Source organism: Mesoplodon mirus (genome assembly GCF_964341445.2).
Source record: "Mesoplodon mirus genome assembly, chromosome: 12".
Lineage (NCBI taxonomy): Eukaryota > Metazoa > Chordata > Mammalia > Artiodactyla > Ziphiidae > Mesoplodon > Mesoplodon mirus.
In genome coordinates this window covers 45823542-45847329 of record NC_138988.1, presented here as the reverse complement: position 1 = coordinate 45847329, position 23788 = coordinate 45823542, and the positions used below count along the sequence as shown (strand labels likewise).

At 35.6% G+C, this 23788-nt stretch overlaps 1 protein-coding gene across 8 annotated transcripts in view; it reads right to left on the bottom strand.

Annotated features, from left to right (window-relative positions):
* The window catches only part of NKTR (natural killer cell triggering receptor), a 47535-nt gene that overhangs the window by 13655 nt on the left and 10092 nt on the right, over positions 1-23788 (bottom strand). For 3 of the 8 annotated variants that reach the window (XM_082639833.1, XM_082639834.1, XM_082639835.1), the window contains exons 3-10: positions 18716-18790; positions 18038-18145; positions 17485-17529; positions 15631-15718; positions 6665-6694; positions 5998-6143; positions 4549-4771; positions 3953-4108 (exon numbers count right to left, since the gene is read on the bottom strand). In XM_082639833.1, coding sequence (XP_082495959.1) covers positions 3953-4108; positions 4549-4771; positions 5998-6143; positions 6665-6694; positions 15631-15718; positions 17485-17529; positions 18038-18145; positions 18716-18790 — 871 coding nt within the window. Of the gene's footprint in view, positions 1-3952; positions 4109-4548; positions 4772-5997; positions 6144-6664; positions 6695-9609; positions 9638-15630; positions 15719-17151; positions 17180-17484; positions 17530-18037; positions 18146-18715; positions 18791-20129; positions 20409-23788 lie in introns of those variants that run through there. The other 5 variants (XM_082639837.1, XM_082639836.1, XM_082639840.1 and 2 more) reach the window with 5 other exon arrangements.

The window sequence follows — 23788 nt, the reverse complement described above, 5'->3', positions numbered from 1 at the left end:
TAGCCACTAATTTTTGCCTTGCAGTGAAACAGAACCAATGTTTTGGAGGATTCTTCAATTTCTCAAGAGAAGACAAAAATCTGAATTTTTGTATGAGTCAACAATGTTTGAGCCAGTATATGAGCCAATGGTGACACTGCCATGAGAGGTGCCATGAACCTAAGGAATATAATGAATCCATTTCTGGACACCTGGGAGCCAATTTTTAAAAATAAAACAATAATATGAAGGATAAATAACATAGGTCTATACTCCAATGTTTTCATGATCGACCAGTTTTCTCTTCTGCTACAGAGGCTCTCAGACCATGAGTAGGTCCCATATTTCAGGGTCTGAACCTCAATCATGGGGGACCAGATACTGGATGTTCTCAGTGTGTCTACTATGCCCATCCTCTCAGAGACTCACACTGCTCACCTAATCCACATGCCACTGAGGTACTAACCAGAGGTCAATATAATAAATGACACTGGGGAAAAAAAAATCTAATGGCCATAGATGTATGGGTTTATTTCTGGACGCAATTCTATTCCATTGGTCTCTATGTCTATCCTTATGCCAGTACCACACTATTATTTTTAAATTTAATTTTATTTTTTTACACAGAAGGTTCTTATTAGATACCACACTATTTTGATGACTGCAGCTTTGTAGTAAATTTTGAAATCAGGACATATGAATCCTCCAACTTTGTCTTTCTCCCTCAAGATTGTTTCGGCTATTTGTGACACCTTGCAATTCTATACGAACTTGGACATTGACTTTTCCATTTCTGCAAAGTCTACTGGAATTTGACTGAACCCATAGCTCACTTTGAGTAGTACTGACATCTTAATATTAAGCCTTCCAATCCATGAACATAGAATGTCTTTCCACTTATTTAGGTTTTAATTTCTTTCAGCAGTATTTTAGATATATACCTATAGTTTTCATTGTACAAGTCTTTCACCTCCTTGATTTAATTTATTCCTAAGTATTTTATTCTTTTAGATGTTATTTTATGGAATTACTTTCTTAATTTCCTTTTCAGATTGTTCATTGCTGGTTGTTAATAAGTGTTTTAGAGGCATTAGTTCATTTAATTCTCATAACAACACTATGAGGTAGATACTATTATCATCTCCATTTTAAAGACAAAGAATTTTAAGATTAAGAAGTTAAAAATGTTGCCCAAGGTCACGGAAAGAAATGAAACTTGACTCTTATAACCATTTTATAGGGTTTTCCCAACCAGGAATCTGGCTCCAGATAAACATACAATATTACTATAAGAAAACCTTGACTAAAAAGTATATAATAGTCTTTTCAGTCATTTCATATTCATGACACCATTTGATTCTCACAATGAGAGATGTAATAGGGACTCTTGGCAGGCAACTGTTAACCTCGTTTTCCTCATGAAGAACAAAGCACTGAACCAAATGACTTGCCTCTTAAGTGTTCGGCACAAATTACTGTTCACCCAGGAACCTTTTAGATGCTGATCCAATGCTGCCACCCTCTACCTCCTCCCCACAACATTCTGACTTAATTTGCTGTATGGCCCAGAAACTGGTATTTTTAAAAGCTTGTCAAATTACTCTGAAGTGCAGCTGAATATGAGAACAAATGAATTAGAGCAAGCGTGGAACCCAGCTTTCGCTAAGTGAATTATAAGTGATAATGAGCTTAACTGCTGGTAAATTCAGTAAGGTGGCAAGCTCACTAAGGTTGACAGCCCCTTGCATGCCTTGCATTATTAGCACTCAATTCTAGCTCCCAAACAACTGATCAAATCTCAAACATTCTAATGAAATAGATCAACTCGCTATCTTTGTATGACACAACTACCTGCCAATTATGATTTTAAATAATTCTGCAGAATATAACCTCCAAAGATGTTATGTAACCAAAGAAGAGTGATGACCAAATAAACTTACTAGCAATATTCAACCATAAATACAAGACAGCGGTATAAACTACTTTAAAAATACCAGGTAACAGGGGTCGGCAAACTTTTTCTTAAGAAAAGAGTCCAAGAGTAAATATTTTAGGATTTTTAGGCCAAGAAGAAAATTAAGATGACTATGTAACAAAAAGAAAACAAGTCTTCACAAATGTTTTATCCATGAAATTTGAAAGTATCATTTTTTGTGACACAGATCTACTAAGGACAGTGGAATTCTTTTTTAGGGAGAATAACATTTCACTTCATTTAACTAGGGTTCAGTATCCCCTATCAAAGAAGATAATGTTAATACTGTTCTTCTGGTAATGCTGATCTGTAATGAGATTTTTACATACTCCATCTCTGAAAATATCTTTCCACACAGATGGATTTTATGTGTAGCACCTGAAATACTGGAGAGTTACAACTGCATCACTGTGATATGTAGTGCACTGAATAGCATATAAAGCGATGAGCGCACCACATACAAACTCTCTGCAACTCCTTGATTCTGCTGCTGTAACACAAAAACAGCCCAAGAAAAACAGTGAACAAACGGATGTGGCTGTGTTCCAGTAAAACTTTATTTATGGACACTGAAATTTGAATTTCATGTAATTTTCACGTCACAAAATATTATTCTTCTTTTGATTTTTTTCCACGAACATTTAAAAACATAAAAACCACATTTAGCTCATGGGCTGTACAAAGCCAGGCAATAGGCCGAATTTAGCCCATGGATGACTATAGTTTGCCAACCCCCGCTAGATGACACTAAAACTGACCTTACAAGTTTCCTACTTTCTGAAAACCAAATGGATTTGATCAATGAATGGTGTCTTATATTTTCAGAAAGAAGGATTCCACTAAAATTTGTTCACAATATATTATATTATATATAATATAATAATATAATTAACAGCAAAACTACTGATACCTTACAAAGCTCACTAAAAAGGTTTACACAACTGTCATAAAGAGAACATTCAATTTTTTTTTTTAACTTTTTTTTTTTTTTTTTTTTTTTTTTTTTTTGCGGTACACTACGCGGGCCTCTCACTGCTGTGGCCTTTCCTGTTGCGGAGCACAGGCTCCGGACGCACAGGCTCAGCGGTCATGGCTCACGAGCCCAGCCGCTCCGCGGCATTTGGGATCTTCCCGGACCGGGGCACGAACCCGCGTCCCCCGCATCGGCAGGCGGACTCCCAACCACTGCGCCACCAGGGAAGCCCAAGAACATTCAATTTTAAAAAATGAAAACATCAGTATGTTAAGCTATTAGTTCAAAGATACAGCCCATTTCATAATAGCTTTTTAAAGTGAGAAAAATACAGAATTTTAAAATATCTAATGAACTAAACAATAACCACATGTAGAGACTTGATTGTGAACAGGGACATGTGCATAACTTCTCAGGCTTCAATATTAACTCTTCATAGGAAACGTGTCAATTACACCAACCACTTTATGGTATTTCTATTCATACATTTCCCTTTACAATTCTAAACTTGAGTCTAACATACAAAATACATTAATTACTATTTTTTGAGACCAAATCTAAAGCTACATCTTAGCTTTTCCAGTAGAGAGGACTTATCACTGAGCAAGTTAACAACAGTAACATATGGGACTAAATTTTATCCCCAGTCATCACGCAATAATTTTGCACTATAAACTGGAGTATGTTTTATCACTCGATTGGATCCAAAGAGTTCAACTAACCCTGTTTTGACAACCAAAATCTCACCTCTAATGAAAGGCCAAGTAAATGAGATTGGTAATGAAATCTTTCCAGATCTCCACTAAGAACTTCTCCCCGATCAACTTGCCAAACCCCCTCTCTCTACTAGCAGAATATGAATTTTGAAAGGTAGGGTACATGTCATTTATGAATCCAATATCTCCCCCAGTATATTTCAAAGTGCTCTGACTATGGGTCATGCTCAATAAATGAGTGTGGACCTGCAATGAGCTGACAGAATCACCAGTCAGAGAAACGAAAACATGTAGGTTAATCATCCTTACGGTTCAGGCTCCACTGTGACAAGAGGCATATCTCTTCTTAGTAAAAATCGGTTCTCGGGCACTGGAGGAATCTCTTCTGGGCGCACCACAGGCTTTTCCCTTTTAGCATTTGAATCGATACACCTTTTTTCATTGGTATCACTCCTCTCAGAGTGACTTAGAGAGAACAAACCGAATCACCAATTAAGATGTGTAATGTCTGCATTTTATAATAATATTAAATAATATAATATAATAATATAATTAACAGCAAAACTACTGATACCTTACAAAGCTCACTAAAAAGGTTTACACAACTGTCATAAAGAGAACATATAAAACATCAATGCAGTGAAAAAGCCACAGCACTAAAATTCTGGTAAGAATTGCCAAATGATCCTTTTTTCTTTCAGGGATTATTTTCACCTGCAAACGCGTAAATCTTTGATATGAAACATCTGTGCTACCCTTGATTTGCTAGATTTCAATTTGAAGTCCACAAAATGCTATCCTTTTCAACAATAGGTAACAAAGCTAAGTTTACAGAATCACACATACTTTCCCCATTCCAGGGTGTTTGTTTTTTAGGTAAGACTACCTTGGTGTTTGGCACTTACCCTTTTGGGCTTATTATATGTTTATTCCTTGGCTCTTCTGAACTGCTTGCTTCCTTTCGTCTCTTTTTAGAATGTTTAACTTTTGGCCTCCTCTTATGTTTCCTTCTTCTGCTTCTCTCATGTTCAATTTCACTTTCTGAGGATGATTCTGAAGAGGAAGAGGAATTGGAAGAGGAATCCGAGACTTCTGAATGAGTTGGTTTCTTCCTTTTTTTCTCAAAAACTTTTAAGAAATATTAACAAAAATATTAGTACTGGATTTCAGTGCCTATGTTTTAGAGTAAAAAACATGATTACCAAGTATTGTAAAACATGTTTTGTATAAAGAAAACTAAAAACAAAATTTATTTATTCTTTTTTTAATTTTAATTTTTTTTAACATCTTTATTAGAGTATAATTGCTTTACAATGAATGGTGTGTCAGTTTCTGCTTTATAACAAAGTGAATCAGTTATACATATACATATGTCCCCATATTTCTTCCCTCTTGCATCTCCCTCCCTCCCACTCTCCCCATCCCACCCCTCTACGTGGTCACAAAGCATGGAGCTGATCTCCCTGTGCCATGCGGCTGCTTCCCACTAGTTATCTATTTTACGTAAAAACAAAATTTAAATAAACTTTTTTTTTTTCAAGTTGATAATACAATTTGCTGGTGAGATTGTAAGGTAACAAAGCCCTCATGAAGTCTATATTCTAGTTGGGTCAGAGAAGAAAATAAGCAACTACATAATATGACAAATGATAAAAGCTAAAAGAAGGGGGAAGTAAAGGCAGGGTAAAGGGAACAGGGAAAGTCGAGGTAATTTAAGATAACATTTGAGCAGAGACCTGAAGGAAGTGAGGGAGGGGGTCATGCAGGTATCTCAACGAAGAGTATTCCAGAGAGAAGGAACAGCCAGCACAAAGTCCCTGAATGCTTGGCATGTCTGAATAAAGGTCAACGTGGCTGGCAAGACAATGAATGAGGGGAAAGAGAGATTAGAGAAACAGCAGAAAGCCAGAATCCCTTACAGACCATTGTAAAGACTTTAGCTTTGGCTGATGGAGAAGAAGCCCTTGGAGAAGATGGCTCTGGTTGCTGCTGAGGACTGTAGAGGGTCAAGAGTGTAAGCAAGGAGACCAGTCAGGAAACTATCATTGCTGAGAAAAGATTACAGAGGAGCAAGGACAGAGGCAAAGTGAACAGTAATGAGGCTATTGCTATCTTGGAAAAGATACCTGGGTTTGGACCACACTTGACAGCAGGGGAAGTAAAAAGAAAAGGTCAGATTTGAAAAGATTCCCTGATGGGTTGGATACAGGGTATGATATAGAGGCATCAGGGCTATTGCTATACTACTCGTAGGAATTCCTTCCACTATTGACATCTAGGAGGTATCTTTAAGTTACGGTCTTCAACATGTGTTACCTGCATCCTAGCTCCCTCTACCCCCAAAACACTCTTACCGTCTTTTGTTGACTTCGTGGCAAGCACCCCACAGTCAATAACTCGCACATCTGCATAAGGTCTACTTGCAGCATCAGTTTTCAGGTTTTCAATTTGTTCGATTACTTCAAAACCGGAAATAACTAGTCCAAAGACAACATGCACCCTGTTGCAACACAAATTCAAGAAAAAATTGTTTTGACGATAATTAAGCCATGAGCAGTAATCAAGACAACTGTTATCAATGACATATCCACAGACCTGAAAATAAGAGCGAAGTGTTTGATGTATGAAGCAACTAGAAGGGAATTAGAACTTCTGCTTCATAAAAGGAAAAAAAAAAATCTCAAACTGGGCCTTAGTTTTCTGCCTTAAAAACAATGGTTCTTAACTATTTTATAGTAAAGAGTCTGATAACAATCAGATTGCACTTGATACTCAGAAACCATCCTTACAGGGTCACTCAAGAGCACATGCCTGAGAAGTTCCCCCATAAGCCCACGCAAAGGCCCCTTCAGTGACATGAGAGGTCTCAAGACTACTGCCCTGTGATCCTTAGGAAGAGCTCGGCTACGAGAGATTAACCCAGAGATCAAGAGCGCCCCCTTGAGGGTTCACCCACGGTCTAATCTGTCTTGGATTGGCCACCCAAACACCTCTCCAAGATAAAAAGAACGTAACTCTTACCCATCCAGGTGTGGAGCAGGTTTTGTGGTACTGTGTAACAAACATCAACATAAAGAAGATGGCAAAAACCAGGTGTTCAGGTGAACAGAGCAGAAGGGTTTAAACCACAGCATGTAGAGGACAAAGAGGTAAAGATAAAAAGATAGGGGAAAAAGTTAAACATGATACACACCTGAACTTAATAAGCTTAAAACAGCAACAGTAGTCATTTTACTGATTTAAAAAAAACCCTCAAGATTATAATGAATTACAAACTCATGTCTCTCTCCAACATGAAGACTATATATGTATACATATATGTGATATAGGTTTGAAATATACAGCATAAATATACATTAAAGTTATTCTCAAATCCAAAACAACGACAACAACAAAAACAAACTCAAAATTTATCAAGATAATTAAACAAGAATAAAAAACACCTAGCCATTTACTTATGGAAAGAAGTGTGATCAACACTTAACACTTGCCCCACATACTTAAATGAATTTTTCTATTCATACTTAAATGAATTTTTCTATTTATTATTTTTCATACTGAGTCAGTCTGCATCTTTTAGGCAGGCAGATGGAGGTAGGCCTCAGGAGTCCCGTTTTCAGAACTTCCTGCCCCTCTTCCTACACCTAAGGTGACCCTCTGCCACTCACAGCAACTCTGAAAATGCAATAGGGAGCAAACCTTCAATCTGCCAACACTCTGACAGCAAACTAAGTAATCATGGCATTATAGACTCTTAATTTCCATGGCCCAGAAAACACCCAACCGGCTGCTTCTATAGTCATAAACTGGCAGTCACTCTTGGGAAGTCTTATGGGGTATATTTGGTTAAGATGTTTTGAACCCAAGCTAGTTTTCCCATAACACTTTCACAGATCTTCAGACTACGTGAATTACAGTGGGAAAAAATTCAAAAGCAGATAACTAGACTCAGAAGTATCTATCACAAACATCTTAGTTTATAAGAAAGAGAAATAGTATTTGAGAGAAAGGTCACTGGATCATCAGGCCGTGTTAAGGCAGTCAATTGGACTAGAAGCTCCCTTACCAATGTTTATACTCATTTTAAGGCAATTCTAAGAAACATATGTCAGTAAAACACAAGTTTAACCTTCACAACAATGCTAAAAATCATTATTCTACCAGGAAACGTAACACTTATACTTACATTAAGAATATTCAGTTCTGTAAAAGCACTACAGAATTTAGTTTTAAAAAATTAAAATATCAACTCAAGAAGTGCCAGAATTTTAAAGGGAATCTTGAGTTTTAAAACCACTAGTCTCAAATTTTCCTTAGAAGATTGAGAAGTGGTAGTTTAAGCCAATGTAACAATAAAAATGAATAAAAACAGGCAGAAGAAAGAAAGAAGAAAAAGAAAGTCTCGTGAACTGGTGAGTCACTGATGCTTAAATCATGAAACTAGCACCCCGAAATTACCTTGGACAAGAACTTTAAGATAGAATTGTGCTTCCCATAATTAAAAAACTTTACCAAGCACAGTAAAGATAGTAAGAAATTAGTACATACGCTAGACAGTGATTCCACTGTATGAAAGATGGAAAGAGGTAAAAACTTTAAAGGTAAAAATGTTCTTCAACATAAGGGATCAGTCTCAAACATGCAGTAGTGAAAACAGTGATTTATTGATTAGATATATTCCTCTTCCTTGGTCCTTTCTCTCACAATTCTCAGATATTCTGGTAATGGGGAAAAGTCTACAGGTCATCTTAAAACACAAACAACCCAATTCAATCTGCATCCTGGCTAACAGGAGTGCTATGAAAACCACCTTAGAGCAAACCTTTGGAGCAAACAGTGAGATTAAAACATCTGAGCTAACTGCAGTGATGCAGCAACATAATACTTGAAACTCAATTTGAGGACAGAACCTTTATGGACAGACTCAAGTTTTGTTTTTAATTCAAATGAAAACTGAAGACAAACTTGGTCCTTTAGTGCAGTAGTGAAGAAAACAAATGAAGACGAGCAATTCTTTCAAGGACAAATTTCAACTGGCCGACTGGTGGGAATAATTAAGTCCATTACTCGCATCTGCAATTCAGGATGCAGAAGTACAAATTTATGCTTTAATTGGGTTAGACTACATAATAAGAATACTGAAAGTATCTTAACAAAAGCCCCCTGGGGTTCTCAGTCCACACTCTAAGAGCAGAAATTCCAATGTAAAGCAAGCTTGCTGGCACTGGGCTGATGGGCAGGGGGAAATGATATGCTCGGTCCAAGCCATTCAATTCTACTAAAATGGGCAAAGAGATCTCATCCCACCAACTCTTAATTGTATTGATGTTTCAAAACTATACCAGGCAGTGGTAACATATTCTTAGTAAGTTAAGACCTTAAGGCCAGAGACGATCATAAATATGTAAGTTTAAACATGCTTATGAAGACATACCTAAAGGAGAAACAACCGCAAGAACATTTCAAATTAGAAAAGCTTTCAATATTTTCACATTTCCATTTTCTCCTGTCACTCAAACACTGATTTTCTAGTTTCCCTCACCTATGAATCTGCTTTAGAAATATATGCACAAGGGTTCATTTAAACCTTGTAAATCTTAGAAACTGAAAAGTGTCACTGTTACTCCAAAAAACAATCTATATATATATTTTTACCGTTATTAAAGCAGCTTTAGGCCTTACACAGAAATTAACAGTTCTGTACTGACATGAGATCTGAACCATTATATACAATATAACCCCCCCCCCAAGATGTGTGGGAACTTGGTGGTAACAAGCCACTGAAATTAAAATTATACGTCCCAGGATTAACCATGAACAAAAACACACTTGTTTTACATGTACTGCTGCCACAGATCAAGCAGAAAGGTTTTTTTCTTAAAATGGTTCAATGCACATAACAATAGGATTAAAGAGATAAAGGCAAAGAAAGAAAAAGAGAGAGCCTTAGAGTAATGAGACATTACCTTTGGAGCGCACGGTGTAACACTCTTTCTGTAAATTTTACACAAAAATGGCAAGAAATAAATTGTAATACACTTTTAAGACAAGACTGAATCTATGTTTTAATATCAATATAACTTTGAAATTAAATACTTTCGAGTTTTATGCAAAGCAAGAAAGCTTTTTAAAAAGGAGGGCTCTAAATTTTCTTTCACATAGGATATGTATGTAGAGATGAATTATGTTTAAGAAAAGCATTGTGGTTGAAGTGGGAATCTGCTCAGGTCCCTAATATTGAAACAGCAGAGTGTGAATAATAGCTAGAAACAAAACATTATATATCGTTTTACAAATCACAGAAACTGGCTAAGTCATCAACTAACAGCCTTCTCAAAAAGAGAATAATGTATCCTGAATACATACATAAATAAAAAATCTGAATGCCCAGGAGCAGTTACTAGCAGTACAAATCAAAAATTTCAATGGAAAGAACTGAGTTAAGAGACTTAAAACAAAATTTCAGGGAACTTTTTTTTTACTAATTCACTTCAAACAATTAAAGTACCTTTCATGTTTCTACATTTGAAAGCTTTTTTGGTCACACATCAAAACAGATTACCATCAGGAGTTAATGACCAAATGTTTAGACTGTAGTTTCTGTTCACTGCCATTACATACACTTATAGTTGTTAAGGAACTGAAAATAATAACAATAATAAAATAATAAAAAAGCATACCTAGAATTTTAAGGAGCTTCTCAAAGGATAAAAAGGCAAGAGAGATATAAGTATAAGAAAAAGTATGCTGTCAAATCTTGGCCACAGTACTTTCTTTTCCTGTCTAATCTGATTTCCTCCATTATGAAAAATTTTTGTTCAGTGAATATACACTGTCTGACCAACTTTAATTCGATTAAACTTTAAACATATCTGTTACTATTCAGACCAAAACCTGTATTACATACAGTGGACAAAATTCTTTATAGGGGTTTTGGATATATTAAATCTTGAAATATTTAAAAATAGCTTTAATTTCTTATAAACGCATTGATACATGAATTACTGTCCAAAAAAATGTTTCAAATAATGTGGTGTTTCCAAAGAATGTTGTGAAAAAAAAAAAAAGTGACTCTAGTTGTAAAGTAGTATGAGAGAAGGAAACAAAGACAACCTATTTCTGTCTTAAGCAGGCTTTAACATGCAATTTTTCCCTTCAACTCCTGAAACTATCACACCTGTAAGAGGCACCAAATTGTACAGAGTGACAAAGCTCATGTAAGGGCAATGGAAACTAACCAAGCCACATTACGCTGCTCTACCTACTGTTCCATAAGTCACCAAAATAAAACAGCTTTAAAACATTCAGCACTAACATTAACACAATACACACCAAACGCCATGAGATACCTTCCAGGTTGCTAACACGAATGTCACACAAACACTAAGTAATATTAAGATTGGATGTTAGGGATGACACTTGATATCCAGAGACAGTGGATTATGGGGTAAGTGTCGTGAAATCTGTTCATGAAAAAATCTTGAAATTAACATATGAAGGTATTACCCCCCAAAAAGGAAGGAAAAAAGCCAGAACTTCTCAGGTTATTAACACTTACTAGCATTTCTTCTCACACAAATTCATGAATATGTGGAGGGAAAAAGATTTCTACCCCAAATCTACTTTTGCTACCCAAAAATATCAATATAGCTTTATAAAGCCCTTAAAACCAAACCACCCCTCAACTTCCCTTGCTCTGCTACTCTGAGACGATCAGCACTTCTCTCCCATTCAGGTAAGTAGCCATTCTTAAATGACATAGAATATATCCCAGAACTTATGTTTTCCTCCCACAGTCCTACTTATGACTGTTAAAATTCAACACACACTTTTTGTTTAAAGTTCAAAGTTTGACTTTTCGACATTATCTTATTTTCTTGTATTTTTATAATTATCATGACCACTGACAGTGGCCAACGACAAAGCCTGTTCTCCAAGGCTCTGTGGGTCTTTTCATTCCCTGGTTGTGATATGAGGCCTGCATAGACTAAGCCAAGGGAGATGAGAGCAATCGCCACTCCAACATGTTCTAACAGCAGCTGATGAAGAGACTGCAGCCGATTTAGGCAAGATGAGCCAGAGTTTCTTTGCAGCACCTTTCAGACTGATGAAAATTAAGCAATTACAACTATTTCCTTTAGGAGAGACAATATTTGCATATAAATCATTCCACATATTCAGAAACTTAGGATCAACCTACAAAACACTTTCTTCCTTTTATGTCTGCATTTTCACACCAAAATGTTTACTTTATATTTGAAAGTGGGGTAGATACTTTACAAACAGAAAAGGAAAAACAAAACTAACTCAAGGTATATAGTTAAGTAAGACTACATACAAGGCTTCCTGATAGCTAGGTTAGTGCTCTAACCCAGGAGAATAGTTATTTAATACAAAGCTATAAATCACCTAACTAATCTTTTTAATGACTACTTTATGCAATATCTTATTTATCCTTCTGATGAATGAAAATAAAGACAATGAAAATCAGAGTCAGAATTAATAGACTGTCATGACTGACAGCCAAAGGAAAAGAAAAATGCTTTCCTATGTGTCATATTATTCTCCAGCAATGCTTGAGGTGTCTAAAACTTACTAAAATTAAAATAAATTCAAGGGAATCCCCCAATGGTCCAGTGGTTAGGACTCTGTGCTCTCACTGCCAAGGATGCGGGTTCAATCCCTGGTCAGGGAGCTAAGACCCTACAAGCCACGCAGCGAGGTAAATAAAATAAAATAAAATAAAGTAAAATAAAATTAAATAAATAAATAAATTCAGAGCAGACCGGTCAATAAACCTATGTAGCTTACAGTGTGCAGCATTCTCTTTCTAGCTATCAATTTCTTTAGAATTATGAGTAAAACTCCTATAACCTGGGCTGCATGTCTTTTCTTCCTTACTCACCATTATCTATAGAACAAAGGATCTCTAAATTCTTTTCTAGACTAAAACTTTGTAATCCTATAGCTTTTACTGTGGCTTCTTCCTAGTCTTTGGCCTAAAAAATAAATAATAATAAAAAGGACTCAGTTAACCTGGTTACTACTCTGGTCCCAGTTCTTTGAATTCCTTCAAAACTAGCTCAGCATGAACAAACCATTACTTCCTCAGTGATTCATGGGGATAGTGCCATGTTTCACTTCTTTCACGTTTCTTGAGAAGTACTATTCCAAAAACAGTTAGTTTTCTTCTATTTAGGCCCCTAAAAGCAAAATCACTATGACTAATATAGTAGTAGATATAAGTAGTTACTGCAAAAATTACCAATAGCTTTATAGAAGATAATCTGGTTTTTATCACACACATAATTTTTCCACCCAAAGAAAGCAATATATACAAAAATATGTTTAATAAGATGATGTATATGTCTTAGGAAGGGGAGGTTTTAAATGTCTTAAGTAATGAAGACAATAGTTATTGCACAAAGCACAATAGTTATTCTTGAGCACAATAGTTATTGCTCAAGAATTCTTGAGAAACGTTTTGCTCAAGTACCCACACTAACTGCATCAAATTTACTCCTTGGAATTACAAGGTAACAGATTTATAGCATAAACTACAAATACAATTTTGCAAGGATATGTTAAAAGTCCTTATTAAGCCTATAAAACTGGAACTATAAAGGCAGTTCTTGGCATTTTATGATCCATTCGCACACTACCCTTTCTTTTTCAGACTGCAGAACTGCTGCTCAAGGTGCCACAGGAAGAGCTGTGAGAGGAGGATGAAACGCAGGAGCCACCCCTGGGAAGCCATCAGACAGCTCAGTGACCATCAACCCTCGGGACCTCAACTTTTAGAGCGATTATCTGTGGTCATCTATACAATCTGAAGATAGTACATTACACTTTTTTACTACTTCCAATTCCAAAAGGATTTGGGCTTGTAAGACATAGACTTTCAAAGATATTTCTTTCATGGGCCACCATCTCCATTTTACCTATCCCTTCTATAAAAGCAAAGAAACATTTTGTTTAGCAAAGTGAACATTAGTTTTATTTTATCCTGCAACCCCTGAGGAATTGGTACTTTTAGCTCACATAAAAAAAAGCACATGCGTAAAAACTTCTTAAAAAAAAAAAAGAGAGAGAGAAGGATTTTTTGTGAGTGCAAAAACGTTTACTTCCAAGATTGCTTTTAACTGAAAACTCATTTCCAGAGGTAAATGTCAAACTAAAAGTAGAAAATTTTCTTTCAATCACAAGTTCACAGTGATTTTAGTGCCATCTACAATCAGTTAATTATGAAAACAAGGTTAAAAAATTTAATACTAATTTACAGATGTTAAAATTTTAATTTGGTATTCCTTGTCAAAAAATAGTCTAATGTAAAATTAAGCTACGTAGAAAACAGACATGGCTTTAATTTTATTTGATACTAAACATTTCTAGAAAAGACTTAAGCAAGTACTAAACAACATAAAAACAAGATACTCGAAATTTTTTGAAGAGAGAATTTCATATACTGGATTTTAACTAATGTATGTAGGTGCACGGGTTTTAACTCTAACATTTTCTAAATAAGCTAATTCGTATATAACAATGGGAAGAAGCTGCTGCTACCTGATAAATACAAATTTAAATGTACTGATATAAAAAAGGAAATCTAAAAGAAACTTTAGAGCCCTCAGATGGTAGCTTTTTGACCAATGAATCATTAGTTTATCATGTTCACAGTTCAGATAAGCTTAAAAATGGAAATGGGAAACCTCAATCAAAGAGTAAACAGCTTCTACATCAAGTTTTTCAAAATATTTCCCCCTACTTTTTTTTTGGCCCTCAAGGAGGTTAAAAATTGAAAAATACTCTAGTAAAGTAGTGTAATAACTAATACTCTATGGGATCAAAACAAGATATAGGAATAACTGTTTTAGGCCTTCCTTTTTTCCTGCACAACTCCAAGCATTATCATCTTCTATCAGCTTTCCATTTTTAGGACATTCTTAGGAACAGAATGCCCCTTATCTGAACTTTATCAGATCATGTTGGAATCTATTTTTCACACAAACTTAAAGTGTGAGATTTATTTTATATGAATAATTTACTCCTTTAAAGACAGGGAAGCGCCATTCATACTCATCCATTCAGAAAGATGACAAAATTTTTTTCCTGGTAAACCATGGAAAAATATTTCTCCAATATACATAGCATAACTGCAGAGATTTACTTCCAATCAAAAGCATTAAACTCCATGCTAGCCAATTATCTTTCATATCTTATATCATGGGATTATAATAAAAATAGGTTTTGAAGTAGCTTTAGATAAGAATATAACTAAAAGTATGCCAAAAGTCTTTCAGATGAGAAATAAGTAAGGCTTCGGTTGTGTATACATGTACACGTAAAGGTGTTTGTTTTTTAAATACCAAATTCAGCATTCTGAAGTTTTCTAAGTGATAATATCATAAACTTTGGTGGAAATGATAGCAACATTGGGTTAATTCAATTACACATAGAGATCTCACAAAGTTTAAGATTGTTAACAATGCTGGCTGAACACCAAATCATTTATCTCTATACAATGTCAGAAAACAATGGCACCTCTCTCAAACTGGTTCAAAGAACAACAGTTAGAGAAAAAGCAACCATACTATGGTTTACTCAAACCAACTGCTTTCCATGCCAAGGGCACATCCAGTCCTAGTCATGGACAAGCTTTAAATGTTCATCAAGGGTTTATGTTCCAATCCAGATTTGGTAATCTGAGCCCCAAATTTGTTAAAAGTCAAAGCCAATTTCTTTTCTTAAGATGACAACATATTTTGAAAATAATTTACATCTTTAAGTTACGCCTTTTAAGTACCATTCTTCAAATCCAGGATATATGCTTACCGCTGAGGTGGCTGTTAGGGCTTACCAATTACTATAACATAATAAAACCCAAGTTGACAGAATCTAGCATTAAACTTGGTTTAACGATACCATCTTTCTCATGAACAGCGCTTCTCTGTTTAGAAAAAGCTCATCTCTGAATTATGCCTACTCACATGAAAAACTGGGAACCATTGGTATGTTTCCCTCGATTTGCCATTGACAAAAGGAACGCTCTGTCATGTTTGAGAATAAAGTTTTCATCTGTTTGAAGAAAACACAAATTTGTCAGTCTACAATTATAAGTCACTTTTAAAGTGCAATGTTCAAAGTAATAAATAGAAAGCAAAGGATGAAATTCCTCTTCTGGTCAGTACAGATACTTGACTGAATACTTTGAAAAAAATTCTTTTAACTAATCAAATAACAAAAGCATAAAACAAAAACAAAAACTGCTACTTATTTACTACTTAGCCTTGAGAAAAAAGAACATATATTTAATACTTTTATACAAACAGCCTTAGAACAGTCACTTTTAGTAGTAACATACTTTGGCTAAATGATGTTTAAACTATTAACTTTCAGGGAAAACTAGCAAGAAAATTTTAGAAAAATCTTTACAGTAAAGCTCATTTCCTCCAAATTTCCAATTAACCTGCATAATGCACTATACATGGGAGTTTAATAATCCTCTTATGTGCTTAATTTCTATATGGTAAATGTATTACTCAATTCAATTGATGCTAGACTATGAAACCAAAAACCAAAATATTACAGTAAGTTAAGTTGTAGGGACATGCCTAAATTAAATTAAGTTATGTAGATTCTTTCTAATCAATAGGATCAAAAATTATCTAAGGAAGCAAGTCATGTAAGTACAAAAATTTAAATGGCAAAATACAATTTTTAGATATACAAATATCTGCCACAGGGAACAACCACATTACAGTGGCCTAAGCATTAGTTTCAAATTGTTACATGCTAATAGAACCAGCTGAAGAGCTGTTTCCTACTAGCTCAAAGGAAAAACTCTGTCATAAAGATCACTTAGAGATGGATTTAATTCCAGCAGAAATATCCTGAAAACTAATTTCAATTTCCTTTTAACACTCATACAAACAAATCTTTCTTTAAAACAAACAGAAACATAGAAAACTTTAAAAAAAAAGATTACCTTGGGAACAGGCTTCTGAAAAAGTAGTAATCCATTTTTCCCCAAAAGAAATATAAAAGACTATTATAACACTGAAGCTATCATGGCATTAAAACCTGGTACTACTGGATTCCATTATAAATTTCCGCAACTGACTTTTCTAAGGCTTTTTGGGGCAAGTGCAATAGTTAGATTTATGCAAATACTACTGTAGGAAAAAAACACAATCATATAGCTCTAGTATACAAAAGAAAACATACAAACCTTTGAGAAAGGAAGAAATACCAAATTTTATTCAAAGAAATTGCTTGGTTTAGAGAAAATAAACATTAACTAGATTCTTTTCCCTGACGTGGAAATAATAACCCATTGGGAAAAGAAAAGAAGATACAGATGCATGTATGAAACAGTATACAGAATTTTCCAAGTCTTCAAGCAATATAAGAAATCCAGCCACAACCTGACCCAGACTGTCCATAAATTTATTAGGAAGGGTGCAAGGGAACAGAGTTGGAGTTTGTGTTACTGAGCTTCGTTCTCTTACCTTTTCATTTTGCAAAAGACCACATTCTCTATAAACAAAAGAATATGTTGACAGTTTTAGGCAGGAAGATAGGAGTTTTCATGTATATAGTTGCCTAACCTCCATGCTGAAAGTCATGTTTAACCATAAAGTTAGCCTTAATTAATCTTGTCAATTAAGTTATATATTACAATGTAATTTATCCCCAAGTTCATGCAAATAAAGTATTTTCATGCAGCATTAGTTTCATGCAAAAAGTGAACTATAAGTAAACCTCTTCTCATTAAAAGTACATGATCAAACTTGCTTTAATATCAGAACTGAAACAAAAGACCATAAAATATTAAGCCTTACCTTTAAAATATCCACCATAAATTGATTCTCCACCTTTTCCATTACCTGAAAATAATGAGCTACATTAAACAATAATGAAAACTAAAAATATACTAATATACATAAATTACTTTTTATGGTTTCAATTTGCTGAAGGAGTAATTACTGCAGATGATAAAAATTCTAAGACTCCTCAGTTAACCTCAGTTTTAAACTATAAATCCAATCCCATTATAATAAAAACTATTTAAAAAATTCTCTCCATAACCCACTTATTTCAAACAGCAATCACACCAACAAAATTCTAAAAGAATAAAAACAATTGAACAGTACTTTGGCATTCACTGTAGGGTATTCACCAAGTAAATGTATTAAAACTGCATAAAAACAAACAAAAAGAAGTCTTAGTATTTTGCTTTTTATACATTCTTGGCCTACAACATTCATTCATCCAACAACTATTCACTGACCACCTAATATTTACATCATACTGTGACACTATATTTACAATTAAAAGTAATAATGAGATGCTTTAGAAACTGATAGTTATTAAGAGCATAACTTTTAGCTCTACCTTCACTGAAGTCCCCACCCTGAATCATAAAGTTTTTAACCACACGATGGAATGTAGAGCCTTTATAACATAACTTCTTCCCAGTTGTTTTCCCAAGGCCTTTCTCCCCTGGAAAAAAAAAAGAAATGAAGTTTAGCTACAAACATATCCTTCCATGGAAAGCACCATCCAATTAATCCTTTGTCAAATCCCTCCCTTGTGTTGGGCACTGTATGAGATAAGTAACATCATAAATGTTTTTCCTCCCTATTTTTTCTACTTTTTTAAGAAATAAATCCAATTACATGTAACAAAGAACAATCTCATTATGTTCTGCTTCTCTATCTTTTAATCCTAAATTTCTTGTGAAATCTGGAATGCTAAATTTGTTCAAAGTACTAAAATCTGTAAAATTCTACCAAAATAAGTCAGTTTTGAATATACTATTATTTTATAAACTATAATGGATAAAGATTTCATTACATATGGTGGTACTTCCTTTTTCATTTCTGAGACTATTTCTTTCTCCTCTCTTCCCTTTAAGAAATGCTTCCCTAACATCATATCAGTGAAAATAATATTTTTTCTTTGCTATATCCATTTCACAGATCATTACTTTTTAAGGAAAACATCTACTCTGTTAAGGAAGAAACTGTAAGCCAGGACTTCTCATTGGAAATAATTTAATAATTCATTTACCTGAGCATAGGCAAAGGAAGTTTTTGCAAGTTTTTGGACATATATCTGAAAAGAGCTGAAACATAATGCGACCAACTGAAATAAAACACATGAAAAAAAGGTAAGCAAGTTGATTAAATATATCATACTTTATATGGGAGAAATAAATAGAATTAACAAATCAAAGGGTCCATTTTTGTAATTCATTTTAATTTTTTTTTTTTTAAGAAGATGTTGGGGGTAGGAGTTTTTATTAATTAATTTATTTATTTTTGCTGTGTTGCGTCTTCATTTCTGTGTGAGGGCTTTCTCTAGTTGTGGCAAGCGGGGGCCACTCTTCATCGCGGTGCGCGGGCCTCTCACTATCGCGGCCTCTTGTGGCGGAGCACAAGCTCCAGACGCGCAGGCTCAGTAGTCGTGGCTCACGGGCCTAGTTGCTCCGCGGCATGTGGGATCCTCCCAGACCAGGGCTCGAACCCGTGTCCCCTGCATTAGCAGGCAGATTCTCAACCACTGCGCCACCAGGGAAGCCCTCATTTTAATTTTTTAAGAGATTCAACAGGAAAGAATTTAACTAGGCAATACCAACTAACAAGAACCCCACTCTATTAGCATTAGGATTCACATGCAACCAAACTGATTTCAGCCCTAAAACTGTAGGACTTTAAGTGTCTTTTAAAGGGACCTTATATTATTAGATTCCTTATAGTACATCTCCTACCTGAACTATTAATCTTCTTTAAAAATACTCTCGAAGGACTTCCTGGTGGTCCAGTGGTAAAGAATCTGCCTTCCAATGCAGGGGACGCGGGTTCAATCCCTGGGAACTAAGATCCCACATGCCGTGGGGCAACTAAGCCCGCGTGCTGTAACTACTGAGCTCGCGCGCCTCAACCAGAGAGCCCGCGTGCCGCAAACTACAGAGCCCATGAACTCTGGAGCCCGCAAGCCACAACCAGAGAGAAAAAACCCGCACACCATAACTAGAGAGAAGCCCGAGAGCTGCAATGAAGACACTGTGCGCCGCAACGAAAGATCCCACGTGCCTCAACGAAGATCCCGAGTGCCACAACTAAGACCCGACGCAGCCAAGGGAAAAAAAAAACTCTTGATAATAGTTGTCTGATTTATGCTTGAACCCCTCCAGTGATGAGAACATCATATCATAAGATAGTCATTCCAGGCAATACTGTTAGAACAAGTTCTGTGCTCTACATCAGCTTTTTACCTTTATGAAAAAACTGTTTACAGACAACTTCCTGAACTGCCACTCACAACTAAAACTCACATTCTAGTCCTGAGAGAGTATAAAGAGAATAGGTATGGTTCCTAAAAACTAACCAACAAACAAACAACCCTACAATAAACAGGAAATGAGAAGGAGCAAGTCTGAAAATTCGATTTAACTATGCCAATAGAGAAGTGTTTCACAAACCTTTTGGTCTCAATACTCCTTTATACTAATTTTTCTTTCTTTCTTTCTTTTTTAATACTTTTAATTTTTTTAGTTTATTTAATTTTATTTTTCTTATTTTTATTTTTTTGGCTTCACTGGGTCTTCGTTTCTGCGCATGGGCTTTCTCTAGCTGCGGAGAGCGGGGGCTATGCTTTGTTGTGGCACACAGGCTTCTCACTGTAGTGGCTTCGCTTGTTGTGGAGCACAGGCTTTAGGCACGTGGGTTTCAGTAGTTGTAGCACGTGGGCTCAGTAGTTGTGGCACATGGGCTTAGTTGCTCCGCGGCATGTGGGAATTTCCTGGACCAGGGATCGAACCTGTGTTCCCTGCATTGGAAGAAGGATTCTTAACCACTGCACCACCAGGGAAGTCCCTCCTTTAAACTCTTAAAAATGATTAAGCTTTTAAAATGTGGTTATATTTATTGCTATTTACTGTATTATAAATTAAAACTCAGAAACTTTCAAAAAACAAAAATACACAAGCACACATTCCATCAGCTGTCAGAGTGGTGACATCATCACATCTTGTGTAATCTCTGGAAAACTCGACTTGTGAATGAGAGTGCAAGAGGCAAATTACATTATTCTAAAAATGGTTTTGAATTTGCATACCTCCTGAAAGTGTCTCAATAAAATAAGAAATGGAATTTTGATTTATAGTCACTTTCTTGAGTTCCCTTTCCCTTTATTCTATAAAATCTTTTCCATTATGAACATCTGTATACACTCAAGGAGACTTGTGGAATAAATCAAAATTAACTGTGGACCAAGCATAAGTCATTTTCAGTACAGACACAGAATGATTTACTGTGTATCACTATGATTTTAATTTATTCCTGGCCATGTCAGTTCCTCTGAGGACAAAACAAAGCTACTGCATAAGAGACAACCTTAAAGGATAAAAAGTGGGTGATGGAATCATATACGGAGACTTTCCCAAGTCAACAGTGCCAAATGGAGTGCTGGAACCAAATTTTAAAGCAACTTCAAAACCTTCTAGCTGATCTTGATATCTAAAGGGATGAAGAAAAAGGTAAGAAAAGAAAGCAAAAAGGAGGACAGCAATGTATCTAAAATCATTTCAGAATTTTAAAAACTACATGTAATATCAGTAATATTAAATACTACTCTTTGTATTTACATGGACATATTTTACCAGTGTGATAAAAGTATTTCCATCACTCTTCATAAATCCCTAAGAAATGGCTGGATAGGTGGGTGTCAAGTTCAAAATCATCTAGCTTTGCAAACTAGAACATACTTAGATCTTTGGAATCCCTTTAAGATAGTTAATTTTCAGAATAAAAGATATAATCAAAACAACTGAAACTTCGCCTTTTCTTTTAGGACTGTAGTAATAGTAACTTCAATATCAAGGGTTTTTGAAAAAAATTAATTAATTTATTATTTGGTTGCACCGGGTCTTAGTTGCAGCAGGCAGGCTCCTTAGTTGCAGCATGTGGGCTGCTTAGTTGTGGCATGTGAACTCTTAGTTGCATGTGGGATCTAGTTCCCTGACCAGGGATTGATCCCGGGCCCCCCGCATTGGGAGCACAGAGTCTTATCCACTGCACCACCAGGGAAGTCCCTCAAGGGTTTTTAAAAAAAATCTTTAATGCCTCCAAGTGAAAACTGATGAAAGTTTCAAGTTCATTTTTAGTTTCTCCTTTACAGATGATTAGTAGTTATGAACACTCTAGTGGTACAGTACATATGAAAACAGTTAAATGTGATTATATTTCCAGGTCTAATATTCAGAGAGGGATATCTAACTACAATGATTTTTAAGAAAATGCTCACCTCTAATATCTTACCCTCTAACCTGATGAAGAAAAGAAATTTCTATTGACCTCTCATTCTCATGGGGCAGGGGTTAGAGCAGAGGTTTTGTCTTTTCCATGGCATTGTGTTTTTAAGAGCAAAAGAAAAACACTGAACAAAACCAAATTGTTTTGGGCTCAATACCATGGTGCAAGGTTAAAAACACTGTTAAAGGCTCTAAAGTAAATGATGTACATATCAGAACTGTAAAATATCATACTGGACAGCTAGTTCATCCACCAACGTCAGAATTTCCTTTGCAACAACACTGACAGATGAATACCAGAAAAGGTAGAAAAATAACAGAAAAGCACAGGGACTCAAACAGGGGTAGGAGGTGAGAATTAGAAAAGGAACAGCCATCTTATGTTAAAGGTAGAAAAGGAAAAAATCTTTGTATATTTCACTTGGCGTTTTGAGGCAAAGAAAGAAAAGGAAAAAGACGGCGCTAAGAAGTGAACTTTCTTCTCTCCAAGTCCCCATAAAAATCCATATGAATTTTCCTTCATGACCTTTCAACCAGGCCTGGTGTTATTACTGGGATTCTCTGGGCCCTACTTCTAAAAAAATAAGGAGAAAAAGGGGTGGGGGAGAACACTCTCGCTTACAGAAATGGAAACAAGCCTTTTCCCTAAAATTGAACATGAGCTCAGTGCTCGAGCTCATGCTCATGCATGTGCGCTAATTAAAGCAACTTAAAAACAAGTGTGTCAGATACTGTGCTAGGTTCTTTACAAATACAGGCAGCTCTGCAATAACGACAGAACTGAAAGAAACATTGCGTTATCCAAAAAATCACATATAAAGACAACTGTTTCCATGGGACAATAGGGGTTGGGGACAAGGGAATTTCAGGTCATAGTAAAAATGATTTTTTTCCTTAAGAGTATCAATAATAAAGGTATGTTTTTAGTTATAAGAATATGTTATAAAACTTAAACATCATTGAGGAAATCCTACAATTGACCACACCTCACTCTGGCCTTTCTCAGCACTGTCATTAGCATAATCCTTCTGGTGGTCTTTCAAATTACTATTAGGACAACAAGAATAACTCAGAATAGCAGTGCTGTTCACAGCTCTTCTCTTCCATGTCACTAGTTCCCCACCTTGTTATCTAATTGTGTCACAACACAAACGGTATTGCTCCTTAATTAATCTATCCATTAGAATAAATTCATTTTACAAAAACACGACCTGTAAGACAGGTGGTTGTGTTATTTAATTACTTTCCAAGAACCTTATTATGCAGGCACTACTGCACTGAAGTCCTATTAATTTATGAGTGTATAAAAAGGGGAGAAATCATTTAAATAGTGCAGACCACTGCATCCCGTCACTGTATTCATGAGCTTATGACCCAGGGTGTGCTTGAGATGGGAGATTCATTTCTCCTGTTCCCTCAGTACAAATCAGATCTCATATGCTCGTTCTGTCTCAAAGTATAAGCTATCTTGAGTGTGAGTCTAAAGTTTAAAGGGTAATTTTGAATACAAGCAAATTTCACTGTACTGCTATCTTTAGAACCACAATAACAAAACTCTATAGTATTTCCATTTACAAAGAGGTTAAGTGGCTTGCCCAAGGTCATAAGCAGTACTCAAACATTTGTCTTCCTCTTTATTTAAAGCTTATTTCTCGGTTTCAGTTCCAAGTACTTTACAATGTTTACTAAGAATACTCTTTTTTTTTTTTTTGCGGTACGTGGGCCTCTCACTGTTGTGGCCTCTCCCGTTGCGGAGCACAGGCTCGGGACGCGCAGGCTCAGCGGGACCAGCCGCTCCGCGGCATGTGGGATCTTCCCGGACCGGGACA